The sequence below is a fragment of the Podarcis melisellensis genome, assembly GCF_964234715.1.
Source record: "Podarcis melisellensis genome assembly, chromosome: 15".
NCBI lineage: Eukaryota > Metazoa > Chordata > Lepidosauria > Squamata > Lacertidae > Podarcis > Podarcis melisellensis.
The window spans coordinates 31293200-31310510 of NC_138532.1; the positions used below are offsets into that span (position 1 = coordinate 31293200).

Consider the following 17311-nt stretch of genomic DNA (forward strand, 5'->3'; position numbering starts at 1 on the left):
CTGGCTACATCCAAGCTCAACTAACCTGCCCTTTCTCCATGGTTTCCAGTGAGTGGACATCTGTCTTGCCACTCCCCCACCCGCCCCCCGTCAAGCTTTGTGCTCGCAGAATCTCATTTGCTTGGGTGGATCAGTGTTGCAAAAAGGAGCGAGGGTTGTTTGCTCCAGCCGAGGCAAAGCGACATCCGATCTAGCAGGGCGAACGGGGAGTGTTTTGTCCAGAGTTGTCTGTCACCAAGGAGAAGAGAACAGGACTTGGAAGAAGGAAGCACAACAGACCAGGGACCCGGCCCTGCGAAAGAGATTCTCCCTCTTTTTATGGATCTTGCACCAGAAGTTCTGCAAATCCCCTAAGGACACGTGTGTGTGAATATGTTCGAGGCGTAAGATAGGAGGATATCAGATGCTTGTGGTGTAAGAGGAATCCAATAGTTGCCTCGTGGAGCAGTGGTGGACCAACAAGGGACACTCCGCTTTTGCCAGAAACGAGTTTTGAACCAAGGACAAGCTGATGATGGGCCACCATTAATGGTGAGGTCGTGAGATGAGAGATCTTAGGAAGTCATTTCAGGAGAAGCTCCCACCTCACCAACATTTCGACAAGACGATCCAGCCATGCTGCTGTAGGGGATCAAATATATCCCTGGTTTCTGTGAGAACTGATGGAGCATGGAGCCAAAGTCTGCCTTGAAAATATAACTTTGAGGTGGATTTGTTTTGATGTCACAGGTGGTTGGGAGTGGCTCAAGGGATGGGTTGATGAAGGGCAAGGAGAGAGCTGGAGTTTTTAAGGTTGCTGAGCAGATTTTGTACTGAGTCCCCCCCCCCACCAGCGCTTGAAGATGTCCGGAATCCAGGAGGCTCGTATGAGGAGCATCCGCCCATACAAGACCGGGGAACAATACCTCTATGCCATGAAGGAAGACTTGGCCGAGTGGCTGAAGGAACTCTATGATGTGGACATCAGTGTGGAGTTCTTCTTGGAAGCGCTGGAGACAGGGGTCTTGCTCTGTCACCATGCCAACAGCATCACCCAAGTGGCTTGGGACTTTGAGCAGAGGTACCCGGGTCTGAGCCACAAGCTCCAGTTGCCCACCTGCGAAGTGACTTGCAACGACTTTGCTCAGCCAGGGACCTTCCAAGCCAGGGACAACGTGTCCAACTTCATCCAGTGGTGCCGGAAGGAGATGGGCATTAAAGGTACGCAGCTCAGAACTGGGTGAGGAAGGGTTGCCAAATCATGGTCCTCCAATTCTGCCCTCTGGAGTGGCAAAGAACAAGATTGGGAGGGCTCCATCATGCAGAAGATGGACCAGATTTGTTCTCCGTTAGGCCAAAAAGTAGCAGCATATAGTTAAACCGTGGAACTCCCTTCCACAGGAGGCTGGGATGGCCGCCAACCTAGATGGCTTTGAAAGAAGGTTGGGCAAATTCATGGAGGAGGAGAGGGCTACTGATGGCCGCTGTGCTCTGCCTCCACAGCTGGAGACAGCTGCTGGGCTAGATGGGCCAATGGCCTGATCCAGGAAGCTATTTTATGCTCCTGTGGGTGGTCAGCATCAAGCATGTTGTTGGCTATGTCCAACTTCCCCACGGGGGGAGAGTCTGTTGGTGGGGAAAGGAATAATCCCCCAAGATGAGAGGTGGGCTCAGGATGTTTGCCTTGCCTTGTATGAGAGATGGGAGTGAAAACTCTTGATTTTGGGGGACTTCTCCAACGCAATCGCTTTTTGATTGATGGAGAACAGAGAAAACAAAACTGAGGAGAAAAGTTTGACACAGCACTAGCTGATAACCCTGACTTGGTTTCTCTGTGGCATTTTCCCACCATTCGCCCCTCAGTCCACACTGCCTAGCTGTCCCCTACTTTCACCCCACCTGCTTTGTTCCAGAAGTCCTGATGTTCGAGACAGAAGACCTGGTCTTGCGCAAGAACGAGAAGAACTTTGTCCTCTGTCTCCTGGAGGTGGCCCGCCGAGCCGCTCGCTTTGGCATGAGTGCCCCCACCCTCATCCAGATGGAGGAGGAGATCGAGGAGGAGATCCGCGAGGACCTGAACCTGCCGCCGGAAGAGACCCCCCTCCCAAGAGCCCAGAGAAAGCCGGCCAATTTCAAGAACCTCGACCAGATGGTATTTGTGCCCCAGGGCAAACACAGGGTCCCTAAGCTGCGCAGGTCAAAGGCTCTCCTTCATTGGAGGTTTTTAAGCAGAGGCTGGGTGGCCATCTACCAGGATTCTGTAGCTGTGATTCCTACATTGCAGGGGGTTGGACTGGATGACCTTAGGGATCCCCTCCAGCTCTACACATCTATGATTCTATGACACATTTGTGCCTGGCAAAAGCAGCAAAGGAAGGGACAGGGCAGGGCTGGTGAGGGGTGTGGCTTGGGGAAAACTCTGGAGGTCCACATCAAGAATCCTAGAGGGCCACCTGTCATCATCATCATCGTTGTTCCCCCGACTATTTGTTTTATTTCATAAAATTTATAACTGCTTGATTGTTTTAAAAAAGAAGCGTAAAACAATAAGATTATCGACAAGAAAAATTACAATAATTTAAGACTTTCAAAAAGTAAAAATAACAATAGACTACAAAGAATTGGAAACTCACACCAACCTGCTAAATATCTGGGCAGGCTTGTCTAAACAAAAATGTTTTTAACAGGCGCTGGAAAGCAGTTCCAATGTGCTATTTATTTATACATCTGCGTCTCACATTCAGTCCAAGAAGCTCATCAATACTGTTCTTCCCAGTTTCATACTCACAACGACCCTGTGAGGTTGGCCAGGCTGAGGGGTGATTGGTGGTCAATCTCATGGTCACCCAGTGAGCGTCAGGGCCGAGTGAGGAAGGCAAACCCTCATCTCACAGCTCCTAGTCTAAAACTCTAACCACTACTCCACACTTCCTCTCACTCATATTCAGGTGGTTGTTGCCGAACTCATTACTATTCTTATCCTCCTGCTTTCTGCAAAGGTCCAGTGTCTCGTCAGCCGTTGCACCTGCCCGGTCCAGTTCTCCATGATCAAAGTCTCGGAAGGGAAATACCGCGTGGGCGATTCGAACTTGCTGATCTTTGTCAGGGTAAGTTGACCTGTGGTGGGCGGGGCCAGAGGCAAAAGTGGGTGGAGCAATGGATGTGGATTTTAAGCTGGTTTCTGAGCATGCTCACACACTTGGGCTGGAGGAAGCTGTCCATTTCTGTCTTCTCAGCTCCAAATTTTTCCATCCTGAAATTAAGCTCTCCACTTTGGAGCCACGTTTTTAAATCCTCTTGAAAAATTCATCAGTGTTTTGGTGTGAATTTTTCACAATACACACATTTTTGCCAGGACTTTTGACTACTATAATGGCTAATGGCAGTTGGAATTGGGGTGATGGCAGGGGAAATGTTGCCATGTTGGGTTTGTTGGTGGAGAGGACACAGGGCCCCCCACTCCTAGGGTTGGAAGGATCTATCAATTTCTATTTTCTCACTTTCCCATTTCCCCAACACCTCTGCCATTTAAAAATCCTCATGAAAATTCTTCAGCATTTCAGGGCAAATCTCTCTCAACACACAATTTTTTGTATACAGTTTTGACTACTGTACACATTTTTGCTCCTCAGTTTTCGCTAATATAATGCATTCTTGTAAGTTATTTTCACTAACATTTTCAGGCACACTCCCTGCTAATATATGCATTTTTGTAAAGACTGGTTGGTTGGTGGGCTGGAGAACTGCATTGCAAAATTCAGATGAGTTGGATTTGAAGGATGGCTGTGATTACGGTTCTCACGTTGTTTTAGAATATGCAAATTCAATTCAATAAGTTCACCTTTGAACATGAGCAGAATCAGATTTCTCCCACATCCTCCCCACCACCACACACATCCAGAGTCACACTCGTCTTCCCTCCACCATCTAGGAAAGCAGGAAGTATGATCAGAGGTCAAAGACACCTCTCAGCCAGGCAAAAACATACAAGGAGGGCAAGAAGCAAGTGGTGTGGCCTTGGAAGTGTCATAAGGGCCAGATAGAGAAGGCTGAGGGCCACATTCTGGCCCCCTGGCCCAAGGTTCCTCACCTCTGTTCTTCAACAACTGACAGCAGATTTCCAGAATGTCAAAGGCGGGTTTCTCCCAGCCCTGTCAGGTATAAGGATCCAGCTCATGCCAGAAGCAGATAGCCTATAGAGAAGAGAGAGTTACCTGTAGGTAGGACATAGGAATATCATGTGTATCTAACACAGTGGTTCCCACAGTGGGCAGTGCTGTCCCCAAAGGCAGTGGGTGGAATTACCCACAGGAGCAAGAAGCGGGCGGTAGAGGCGTACCGGTAAATGACTACAAGGCTTTGCAAAGCTGGTTTACAGGATCAAGTCCATTGTTGAATCAATTAAACCAAATCATTTCAATTGGATTTTGCATAAATGTGCAATTAAGTGTTACTGTTTTGAGTTTTATTGTGTTTTTATCTTACCCAGTGGGTTGTGCAAACCGCAATTCTGAATAAGGGAAAGGATCAGTGGGGATGAATTTATGGAGCCAAGGGGGCAGGCCCCCCCCCAAAGTTTGGGAACCACTGGTCTAACTTTCTGTGTGTGTGTGTGCCTGTGGCACATAAACAGACTTGTGAAACAACTAGTATTTAATCTCTTGGGACGCTGGTGGCGCTGTGTGGTGTAAACCACTGAGCCTAGGACTTGCCAATCAGAAGGTCAGTGGTTCGAATCCCCATGACGGGGTGAGCTCCCGTTGCTCGGTCCCTGCTCCTGGCAACCTAGCAGTTCAAAAGCATGTCAAAGTGCAAGTAGATAAATAGGTACCACTCCGGCGGGAAGGTAAATGGCGTTTCGTGCGCTGCTCTGGTTTGCCAGAAGCGACTTAGTCATGCTGGCCACATAACCCAGAAAAACTGTCTGCAGACAAACATCGGCTCCCTCGGCCAGTAAAGCGAGATGAGTGCTGCAACCCCAGAGTCATTCACGGCTGGACTTAACTGTCAGGGCGGGGTCCTTTACCTTTACCTATCTCTTAGTCACCTCGCATAGGACTGTCTCCAGGTTTTAAAACTTTTCAGATCCCCAGGTGTAGAGGAAAAACCTTAGCCTGATATCAATAAGGTGTCTGCATCACTGCCAGGCAGACGTCACTTGGGACAGCATTCCCCAGGACTGCACGTGTTGTTGTGGCTCACGGTCAGGAAAGGGCATGTGGTGCTCACCTGCACTCCTTTTTGCTCCAGATCCTGCGGAATCACGTGATGGTCCGAGTGGGCGGAGGCTGGGACACCCTAGAGCACTACCTGGACAAGCATGACCCCTGCCGGTGCACCTCGCTCTGTAAGTCCCCCGTGCTCTCGTCGGACGTAAAGTAAGACCATCTCTGTGCCCTTCGCTCTAAATCTAAAGTGTTTCATTCCTGTGGTTTTGCTTAATTAGTCCAGCAGATCTCGAAAATGACTGCTGTTGTACATCAGGGCTTTGATCCAGGCCACATTCAAACCATATCTTTAAAGTGCTAGGATGCTGCTTTAAACACTCGTGGCTTCCCCCAGGGAATTCTGGGGGCTGTAGTTTGTTAAGGGGGCTGAGAATTGTTAGGAGAGACCCCTACAGAGCTACAATTCCCGGGGTTCCCTTTGAAGAGGGATTAATATTTGTTGGAAGCCTCCCCAAGTGGCTGGGGCAACCCAGTCAGATGAATGGCATATAAGTAAGATAGATTATTATTATTATTATTATTATTATTATTATTATTATTATTATTATATTCCTTCTGCTGAGTTGGGCCCTTCACGTCTGTCCTAAAGCCCTGACCAGATGGTACCACTGTACAGTGGTATCTCGGGTTACATATGCTTCAGGTTACATACGCTTCAGGTTACAGACTCCACTAACCCAGAAATAGTGCTTCAGGTTAAGAACTTTGCTACAGGATGAGAACAGAAATCGTGCAGCGGTGGCACGGCAGCAGCAGGAGACTCCATTAGCTAAAGTGGTGCTTCAGGTTAAGAACAGTTTCAGGTTAAGAACGGACCTCCGGAACGAATTAAGTACTTAACCTGAGGTACCACTATACCTGCTAATAACAGGGGTGGGGAACAATTTTCTAGCCCAAGGTCTGCAATCTCTCATAAGTATCCTTCCAGGAGGTACATGGTAGGGGTGGGCGGGGCCAGAGGCAAAAATTTTACCTTTGTACCGCAGGCTAGTTTATACACACAAACATACCTCTCTGTCCTCAGTCCAGGCAACCAACCCAGAGGCATTACCCAGGCAAAACCAGGATGTGAAGCAGGACCAGTAGAGGATTCAGCTGGGGAAGGTTGTAGCCTGGGGAGAGTCCCGGGGGCTGGCAGGGCTGCATTCATCTCCTGGGCCTGAGGTTCCTCCCCTCTGTGCTACGAAAGAGAGCAGGGCACCTGCAGCTTGTATAAAAGCCATTGCCATGACTTTTGTAGTGACACTGATGTCCACTAGAGGGCAGGCCAGTGCTGCAGATAACAAATACAGTCCTTAGAACTGAACTTAACCCAAGCAAATCGATGGAACCTCCCAAATTTTGGGAAAGAAAATGTGCTTCATAAAATCATAGAATTGTAGCATTGGAAGGGACCCTGAGGGTCATCTAGTCCAACTCCCTGTAATACAGCAATCTCAACTAAAGCATCCATGACAGAGGGCCATCCAACCTGTTTTAAAACTTTTTTTTATTATTTATTTTTATAAGATTTATATACTGCCCTTCACCATAAGATCTCAGGGTGGGTCACACCTCTAATGAAGGAGAGTCCACAACCTTCTGAGGGAGTCCATTCCACTTTCGAACAGCTCCTGCTGTCAGAAGGTTCTTGCTAATTAATGTTTAGTCGGAATCTCCTTTCATGTTATGTGAGCAATGAATTATTGGGGTGGCAGCAAGCTGGTCAGATGAGCAGGAAGTGTCCGTGGGATCCAGGATGCAACATATTGCAGAGGATTTTTGGAATATTAACCATTCTAGACTTCTGGCCTTGCTTTTGCAACACTGGTATAATTTTCCTTGCAGAATTAACACAGAAGTAGACCTATCCTTTAGTCCTTCTAGGAACCTCAGACCTGGGGTATGAATGTGTCCAGGAGAGTCCAAGCCAGATCTGTGAGCTACTCAGCTATTCCACATCTCTGACAAAATAAGATTCCAGACCTTGAAAGCATATACTGTGATAACTGTGTTAGAAGCTGGTGTGCTGCAGGATTCTCTCTCATTGATTTCCCCAACCCTTTCTGCAGCTCACAAACAAGCCTTGAGGGCAGGCAGCCCTCAGAAGATGCAAGCCACGCCGGTCCAACACGAAATCACAGCCCGCTTAACGCCCAGGAAAGACAACCCCAAGCCCCAGCCTGCTTTGATTGTCACCCGATCCCAAAGCCCGCTGCCCCCAGTGGAGTGGAGGACCTACACTCCTAACACCCACAGCCCTGGGTGGAAGACTCTGCAGAGGTCACCTCCGAGCAATGGTGGCGGCGGTGGCAGCAGCAGTAGGAAAACCCCGGAGGTCTCAGAGCATCGGAGAGTCCCTTCCGTCAGGTGATGACAGATAATGTGTGGAGAGATAGGGAGGATTTGTTTTCTGCCAAGAGCTCAAAGTTTTCACTAGATTTATGGCCCAGAGTAACTGGAACAATGTTATGGTAAAGAATATGAGCCTACACACACACACACACACACACACACACACACACACACATATATATATATATAGACACACACACACAGTGGTACCTCGGGATGCAAACGGGATCTGTTCCAGAGCCCCGTTCACATCCCAAACGGAACGTAAGACGCAACGGCGCGTCTGTGCATGCCCATGATGTCATTTTGAGCACATGCACATGCGCGAGCGGCGAAACCCGGAAGTAATGCGCTCCATTACTTCCGGGTTGCCGCGGGGCGCAACTCAAACAAGCTCAACCCGAAGCACATTCAGCCCGAGGTATGACTGTGTGTGTGTGTGTGTGTGTGTGTGTGTGTATTGCAGTTGGAGACAACAATGCTTCTGAATTCCAGTTGCTGCCTTCAGATGTCTTCAAAAAGTCAGATAGTTGTTTATTTCCTTGACGTCTGATCGGAGGGCGTTCCACAGGGTGGGTGCCACTCCCGAGAAGGCCCTCTGCCTGGTTCCCTGTAACCTCACTTCTCTCAGGGAAGGAATCGCCAGAAGGCCCTCGGAGCTGGACCTCAGTGTTCAGGCAGAACGATGGGGGTGGAGACGCTTCTTCAGGTATACTGGGCTGAGGCCGTTTAGGGCAGTGTTTCCCAACCGGTGTTCCGCGGCACACTACTGTGCCGTCAGACATTGGTTGGTGTGCCGTGGGAGGGAGGCGGGCGAGTCGGGCGGTGAGAGGCGGCGGCGGCGAGGATCCGCGTCGAGCCGGGGGCGGCTCCGCGGTGGTGGTGCCGAGCGGCGGGGCAGCGCGTGCAAAAGGGAGGAGCGCGAGACAGCGGAGGAGGAGGAGGCCGGCATGTCCGGGCAGCAGCAGCAACAACAGCAGCAGCAACTCCCGGCGACGGCTCCTCAAGCCCCGCCGCCGCCCCCTCCTCCGCCCGCTATCGCCGCCACCACCACAACAGCCGCCGCCGCCTCAGTTGCCGCCGTCCCTCAGTCCCTCGCTCTGCTGCCTCCTCCCACCCCCAAAGCTTGGAGGTTCCCCGGCAAGGGGGAGGGAAAAAACTTTCACTTTCGTGCGTCCCTCCCGGCGTGACGCTGCGCGCTGACGTCACGGGGCGGGGCTTTAATGGTGGTGTGCCGTGAGATTTTTTTTCAGTAAACAGGTGTGCCGTTGCCCAAAAAAGTTTGGGAAACACTGGTTTAGGGCTTTAAAGGTCAACACCAACACTTTGAATTGTGCTAAGAAACGTACTGGGAGCCAATGTAGCTCTTTCACGACCGGTGTTATATGGTCTCTGTGGCCACTCCCAGTCACCAGTTTAGCTGCCACACTCTGGATTAGTTGTGGTTTCTGGGTCACCTTCAAAGGTAGCCCCACGTAGAGTGCATTGCAGTAATCCAAGCGGGAGATAACTAGAGCATGTGTTGTGCTTATATTATTGGGTTCTCCTCTTTCAGGGCGAGGTCAGTGACTCCAACCCAGAGGCTGCCGGCCCCCGAAGAGAGACCCGCATCTAAGTCAACTCTCTCTATGCGGAGCCGAAGAGAGGCATGTCCTGTCCCGTCCCAGCTGAACGGAAGCACGGAGAACACCTCGCCCATTCGGAAATCTGTCTCAGAGGCACATCGCGGAAGATCTCCTGCCAGAATCCCAACGCCGACACCTCACAAAGAGAAACCAGAGAGGCCAGCGTCATCCAGAGCGGCTACACCGAGGGCTCCAGTGACCCGGCCTCCAGGAAGGTCCCAGCCTGAAATGAACGGCCCGCAGACACGCTCTTCCAGTCCGGCCAAGCACTTCCAGGCCCCAATGGAAAGCCCTGCAAGGCCGCAAGGTGGAGTCATCGTACACAGCTGGAGTAAGGACTCAATAGCGTGGAGATCACCCTCCCCAGTAAAACACGCAGGTGTGACTCAGAAAGAAGACAGCAGTGCCAAGACCTCTGGAAGAGTTGCCCCAACATCATACAGGCCGCCAGCAATTGGTAGCAGCTACCGAGAGGCGTTCTGTTTCAGAAATGGGGGTAACACCCTGGACAAAAACCAAGGCAACCTGCCCAGGAAAGAGCTTTTCAAGGGCAAGGCCCCTCTTCTGAGAGAACAGGGCAAAGCTGTCAGCCTGGAAGCATCAGCCAGCAGGTCCTCCAACAGCTCAGGGGGTAGAATCGGTCAGAAAATGAAGGATGGTGGGACCTTAGCTGGGCAAGAAAGTGTTCCAGGAAGACCTTGTAAAGATGGCCAGATGAGTCGTGGAGATACCAAGGAACTGGGAAGGGGAACAGAACGTGTTTACACACCACTGCCTATCGACCCGGTGGAAGAACAAGCTCTGTACAGGAGCCTAGAGGATGAGATTTTGGCCAACATCAAGGAGCTGGAGGAAGTCTCTGAAGGCAACCCCATTTCTCGAGGGAGTCGGCTAGGAGGGTTTGGAGTGGACTGTTGCCAAGGAAGAGACGCCATGTCCTTGACCTGTAATGGGCCCAGGGTCTCCACACCCGCATGGTCCTCTTTGCCTATCACCCCAAGGACCTCAGTCTCTGAGGGAAGTGTGCCTCGGAGCGGGGTCTATGTGCCTGAGAGGGAGATGAGGTGGCACCCTGCAGGACTACATTACGACAGCGTTATTCAAGAGCTTTCCAAAACACTGCACCGGGAGCACGCAGGGACTGAGGGAAGTTTCCCCCAGTCAAGTCCATCTCTGGTGAATGGAAACCAGGCCGGAAAAACATTCCTAGACAGAGAAAGTGCTGTTTCTGAGGAGAACTGTGTGGCCCCTGAAGCAGAAGGTGAAGAACCATACCACACAGCTCGTGTGGAAGTCGACGGAAACGGCAGAGCCTCTCAAGCGATGCCAGGCAGACCTCCTGATTCTCCAGAGCACCCTCCAGCTCCTGAGGACACAAAACTACCTCAGAGTAAGCCGAGGCGGTCTCTGAAGAAACCGGAGCGGGTGCCCTCCATTTATAAGCTGAAGCTGCGCCCCAAAATCCGGCCGCGCAGAGACAACAGGCCCGAAAAGAGGCCTTCAAGGATCCCCACTCCAATCGCGTACAGGCATGCCCAAAGAGGATCCAGCGTCAAGGCCCAGGCGAAGAAGGCCCACAGCGCCAAATCCCAAATCTGGAGTGGCCAGGCTGCCGTGAGGCAAAATGGCTCGGGGGACACCGGGTCCAAAGACCAGGCTGCACTTTCTGACTATTGCCCTTCATCCACACAAGACAGGGGTTCTGGGAGGAAAGCAAGTGTGACAGAGGGGGAAACGGCGGCGTCAGGTGTGGAGGAATCCTGGGTGTGACGTTTCCTTAAAGATGCGATTGCAGTCTCAGAATTGCAATTGCGGTCTTTTCTTGTGCCTAACCCCCATCGCCAAGCTTTGTGTCTGGTGGTCTCAGTTTTGGGCCAGAAAAGTGAATTAATGAGATTTGTACCATATGTATGTGCTAACTATGCAGTGTGTTGAACCAGGGGTGGGGTGGGGACCCCTCTCTCCTACTCCCTCAGCTGCCTAAACAGTTAGCAGACACCAAGTGCAGGTCTTAGCTTGTAACCCTGAAAGCTAGAAGCTTGCAGCTGTACCTCTGTGGGTGTGTTGATCCCACAGGGAGACAAAAGGTTGCCAGTGGGGAGTTGTATGTTCTATAGATCATTATCTTTGTTCTTTGACTTTCTGGAAATAAACCTGGATGAATACAGGTGCTGGTGGGGGGCATTTAGTTGAGTATCATCTGAGTCTCTGCAGTTCACAAAACAAAAATGGAATATGGCTCATTTGCTAAGGTCTGGTTTCCTGGTTGTGCTATAGATAGCAACAGATAGATGCCCATAGCACAGTTCTGTCGTGCACCTGCCCCCAACATCTATCAGGCTTGTTCTTGGTTGTCACACAAGCCCAAAGATGAGGAACCTGTGGTTCTCTGGTTGTTTTGGGACTCCCAGTCACCATGGCCAATGAGTGATGGGGATGGTGGCAGCTGGAGTCCAATGACACCAGGAGGGCCACCAATTCTCCACCATGAAGAATCGAATCCTGCTCCAGGGTTTAAAATAGCAGGAGCTGATTTTGGATGCATTGTTTGCGTCCATGAGAACTAGAGCCTTGTGACTCTTTCAATAATGGGAGTTCAGACTCTCTGAATTCCATATAGGTTGGGGGACAGGGGACGACTTAGAACGTGCAGAATCAGCTCAGAACAGAGAGAACACACAGGCCTCCTGGTATGTTTAATAGGATTGCATTTGATTAAATATTAATGCAATAAAGTCTGATTTGATGATTTTTTTTTTTTAAAGAAGGGGCCATTGCACTTGTCAGTTACCCAAATCGCCTTGCACTTATTCGCCAGGAGAACATCAGGAGGAGGGAGCATGTTTAATTCTTAATGAGCAATTAGCTGGAGCACTCCCTGTCTGCTTTATCTCCATGCGTAAAAGCGTTAGAAACTTAACTATATATATAAAATTTTAATTCAGAGAGGGACTTGGAATATCTCCAAGGGGGCATTGCTAGGTCTGTGAAATACTTGGGGCCCTAATTTACATTTACATAAAATGTGTATGCACAAATATAGGGCAGCTTTCAGAAGATGAGCAGCCCCGTATTCAATTAGTATTATTATTATTTTTTTAAAAAAGTTTAAAAGAAGGAGAAATAGCAAGAGACCCCATGCCTAGTTTAAAGGCACAGAGCTCCCCTTGCCTGCAAGCCATCCCATAACAACGCCTTTGCAGCCCTGACCTTGGCTAGAACCCTGACTCTCACTGCCTTGCAGGGGTTAGACTAGAAGACCCTTGGGGTTCCTTCCAGCTCTACAATTCTATAGAATCACAGAGTTAGAATTGAGCACGAGGGTCATCTATTCTAACCCCCTGCAATGCAGGAATCTTCTGCCCAACATGGGGCTTGAATCCACAACTCTGAATTTAAGAACCCCCTGCTCTACTGATGGATCTATCCCAGACCTGTGCTTCTACTTGCCTCCGATCTTCTGGGACCCCCAGCGAATAGCTGCAAGTCGCAAAGGTTTGCGTCCATCATTGCATCTGCTTCTTCCTTCAACGCTATGTTCTACAACTCCCGTGCGCTTGATCTCGCAGGAAGAAACTCCTGTGAAATTTGGTGCACATTTCCAGACATGTATGTGTTTAATGGCCACTGGCAATTAAAGAATCTATGGCCTGTTAAAGCTGGGGAGGGGAGACACTGTTATTATGAGTATTTTATTATTACACTTTTTATTATTATGCTTCATAAAATGTGTTCTTAATGCTGTATACCGCACTAGGATCTTTTGATAAAGGGCAGTATATAAATCGAATAAATAATCAATAATAATAATACATTTCTCCAGAGGTGGCTGGTAGGGCAGAAGGCAGAACACCCAACAGTAGGTGGTGCTAGAGGCAACTTATTCCAACAGTAAAAGGTAAAGGTAAAGGGACCTCTGACCATTAGGTCCAGTTGTGGCCGACTCTGGGGTTGCGGTGCTCATCTCGTTTTACTGGCTTCCGGGTCATGTGGCCAGCATGACTAAGCCGCTTCTGGTGAACCACAGCAGCACACGGAAACGCCATTTACCTTCCCATCGGAGCGGTACCTATTTATCTACTTGCACTTTGGCATGCTTTCAAACTGCTAGGTTGGCAGGAGCAGGGACCGAGCAACGGGAGCTCACTGTGTTGCGGAGATTCGAACCGCTGACCTTCTGATCGGCAAGTCCTAGGCTCTGTGGTTTAACCCACAGCACCACCCTACATTCCAACAGTAGGTGGTGCTAAAGAGACTGAGCAGGGGGAAGCTGATGGGGCGGGGCCACCCCTGGACTGGATGTATGTGAGAAAGAAGGCAGGCGAGGATAGGCTGAAGTTGGCAACGCCCTCCCTCACTTTGCCTTAGGGACCAGCCTCCGTCTGGAATCTAGAGATGCTGGTCATCTCTTTGGCAGAAGTGTGGAGGGCAGTCAGTGGTGCTTCCAGGGTAAGACTCTTGGCCACAGGTCCAGAGTCTCATTCAGCAGAAGGAGCAGGAAGGGCCCCCCAAGAGAACCCTGGCTGGTTCACCCCATTTAGAAATAAGTGGAGTTGTCCAGGGTAGACAAGGTAGGTTGCTGGCTTTTGAACTCTCATCATCCCTGGCTGTTGGCCATGCAATGGGTCGATACCCACAGGCTAGCCAGACATCCTTTAGGACAGAGTTAGAATCATAGAATTATAGGGTTGGGAGGGATTCCAAGAGTCATCTAGCCCAACCCCCTTCACCTAAAGGAGTTGGGTTTTGAGGATGGGATTTGAAAACAGGAGAGAGAGAGAAATGGCTCTTGGGTGGTGTCCCCCAACCTAATGCCCTCCAGACATTTTGGAATACAACCTCCACCAGTGCCTGCAGAGGCCGATGGGAGTTGGCATCTAGAGAGCACCAGGTTGGGGAAGTCTCATGGGCACAGCTGGGGGTTGGGGGGCAGTTCCCACCCCACCCCCCAAATCAAGTAAAGACCTGGCTAAGGTTGACAATGATAGGGGAGCATCTCGATGGGCTGGGCTTACTGAGTGTGCACAGAAAAAAGAATTGCATTGGAAAAGAGGAATTTGAGAAGGAAGTGCTGAAAATGTTTTCAGCAAATCCAAGAAAACTTGTCTCAGTTTAGATTTTCTTAAAATAAGATGAAAAAAGGCATGTTCTTTCTAATTTTGCAAAATATACTTGATAACCACATGAAAGGTACTCCCTGATGTTTTTATTTAACTTCCTAATTTCCAAAGGACTGAAGATTTTGACAGATTTTTCTGAGCACTTGGGGTCAGAATAAATAATTTAAAACAACTGTTGTTGAGACATTTCATTCCGAATCTGCCAGGCAGAGTCAGGCAGAGGGTGATGGCATATGTCCCTAGCCTGACATAAATCCTGGCTACACCCATGGGAAGTCTGTTTTGGGGACAAGGAGCAGCAAAGGGAGAAGGAATACCTTTTTTTTTGGTTTTGGTTTTCGGATGCAGGATCTAGAGATTTTCGCTCTGCCTTCGGTTCCAACTGCCTGCTCTGATTGCCTCGTACAATCTGATTGCCTTGGTACAATCTCTGCCGAAATGCGACTTGATCTTGAAACGGGTAACTTTGAAAGCCGTGGTTCTGATTCTCCTCCGTGAGTCATCGCCACTCATTCTCCTGCTGCAAAGCCTGCTCTCTCCTCCTCCAGGAATGATAGTGTAAACCGCTCTCAACAGGGTGGACTTTTTAAGCTACAAAATACTGATTGTTCCCAAGTGCAAAGGGATGGATGGAGCCGCTCTGGGTGATGATGGAAGGAGAAGGAGAAGCGGCTGAGTCAGGCACAGATGTGAGATTTTAATAGCAGACGTCATCTCAAACTCTCAAGAACAACACAAGACTCAACAGAAGAGCTCTGTTGGGTCAGACCAAAGCAGGGATGGGTTGCTGTTTTTTTCTGCAAATCTGGATGACAAGTTTATCTGTGTGGATTTGTCATATTTCCCTCTTATTCCTTATCTTGGTGAAGAACGAGTTTCAGCTTAAAACACAAACAGTTCTGGCATATTGTATGTGTTATACATTTTTATACATATAATATAGTATTCATATTATATGCATATACACTCCCGCTTTTCTAAAGCAGCCAGAACATAAGAGCTAAATAAAAGATAAAGGTAAAGGGACCCCTGACCATTAGGTCCAGTTGTGGCTGACTCTGGGGTTGTGGCGCTCATCTCGCTTTATTGACCGAGGGAGCTGGCGTACAGCTTCTGGGTTATGTGGCCAGCATGACTAAGCCGCTTCTGGCGAACCAGTGCAGTGCACAAAAACGGCGTTTACCTTCCCGCTGGAGCGGTACCTATTTATCTACTTGCACTTTGACGTGCTTTCAAACTGCTAGGTTGGCAGGAGCAGGGACCGAGCAACGGGAGCTCACCCCATCACGGGGATTCAAACCACTGACCTTCTGATCGGCAAGTCCTAGGCTCTGTGGTTTAACCCACAGCGCCACCCGCGTCCCTTCCAAGAGCTGCATAGAAGGATGATTATAATTGGATAAAATACTTATATGTTAGTACATATAAATTTATCCTGTAGGAATATAGTACTGAGTTGTATATGGTTTTTTGTTTGTTTTGGAAATATTTTTGCGTTTAATTTTGCATGTGATTAGCTGGGCTTTTTAAAAAAAAGAAAACAGAACATAAGAAGAGTCTCCTGGACCAGGCCAATGCAGTTCAGCACCCAGTTTTCACAGTGGCCAACCAGATGCCTGTGGGAAGCTCTAAGGCAGGACCCCAACACAAGAGCCCTCTCCACTTCTGTAGCTCCCAGCAATTGGTAATCTGAAACATTTACTGCTCTTGACCATGAAGGCAGGACATAGCCATCCTAGTTAGGAGCCATTGCTAGCCTTCTCCTCCTCCATGAACTGGTCCAACCTTCTTTCAAAGCCACCCAAGTTGGTGGCCCTCAGATACCTCCTGAGGAGGAGAAAGAGCCATTGTTTAGCTATGGAGAAGGACTTCCTTTTATCTGTCCTGAAACCTCCAGCAAAAGTCATAGGTCATTAGGCCCAGTCCTAAGCAGGTGCTTGCAAGAAGTAGTCTGATGCAGTCACAGAGGTGGCCCAATGGGGAATCTAGTTGGAAACTGGGGGAACAGGGCTAGAAGGGATCTTCAGAGTTGCTGCTCATCTTCTCTGCCCCTGAAGCACAGAAAACAAGCGGCAACACCATGCAGAACACCCCGGCCTCCATCCCCACCAACATTTCTCCAATGAAAACAGGGACATCTCTTGCTGAGTTTGGCAAGAGTCAAGGCATTCTGGGGGTGGGGGGGGGGCAATTCACAACCGGATGGGCCTCCCCTACTTTAGGACTTCATCTGAATAATTTTTAAAACCCTTTTGTATTTTGTAAGGTTTTTTTTTTCTTTTTAAATCCAAACATACACATAAGTTTCTCCATATATTTTAGCTTTAAGAATAGGATTGCATGAAATGGCACACTCTGCCTTTCAATTCTTAACAGGCCTGCTTCAATTGATGCCCTTTTTTTGGAAGTTTATAATAACACAGTACCCCTCAAACAAAAAGAGGTGCTGGGGGAACGACCCAGCCACTCTGTAAAAGTGCGCGTATTTTCTGTATATCTGGTGTTTTGTATGAGCCACTATAACAGTGACCCAGGTGAGTGACAAAGGACATGGCCATTTTCTTAACATGGCAGAGGCTATTTTGAATTCCTCCATTCCACCTTGGAACAGGGCTTTCCATGAAAAACAAAATGGCGGCCTTTCTCCCCATACCCTTGCACATGAAATAGCCAGAGCTTCAGCAAAACAGATGATTTTGAGGTGGATGAAGCAGCTGACAGATTATCCTTGTCAACAATCCCTGAGATTAGAGATTGCAGTTTGCTGTGGTGATATCAAGACCCCTCAGAGATGTTCCTTGCTCAGAGACACTGAGCTGGGCTCTCCAAAATGGCAGGGAGATGGACGCAGTGGCTGGTCTACAGAACAAAGAGGAAACATACCTGATTTTTCCTTTTAATTTGATCTCCATCTCATAACAAGCGCTGTTTTACAAGTTTTACGGTCACCTGAAAGATCTCCCAGCAAGGAACCCAGAAGGGAGAGGAAGCATCGAGGCCCCAATCCGATACTCGCTTACCTGGA

At 49.1% G+C, this 17311-nt stretch overlaps 1 protein-coding gene across 1 annotated transcript; it reads left to right on the forward strand.

Moving 5' to 3' along the window:
- The first annotated feature begins 72 nt into the window (after positions 1-72).
- On the forward strand, positions 73-12261 carry GAS2L2 (growth arrest specific 2 like 2). Its single transcript, XM_081890778.1, has 6 exons — positions 73-1200; positions 1893-2131; positions 2979-3086; positions 5230-5326; positions 7259-7556; positions 9097-12261. Exons 1-6 carry the CDS (start codon positions 843-845, stop codon positions 10934-10936), a joined length of 2940 nt encoding a protein of 979 aa, XP_081746904.1. The 5' UTR covers positions 73-842; the 3' UTR covers positions 10937-12261.
- The last annotated feature ends 5050 nt before the right edge of the window (positions 12262-17311 follow it).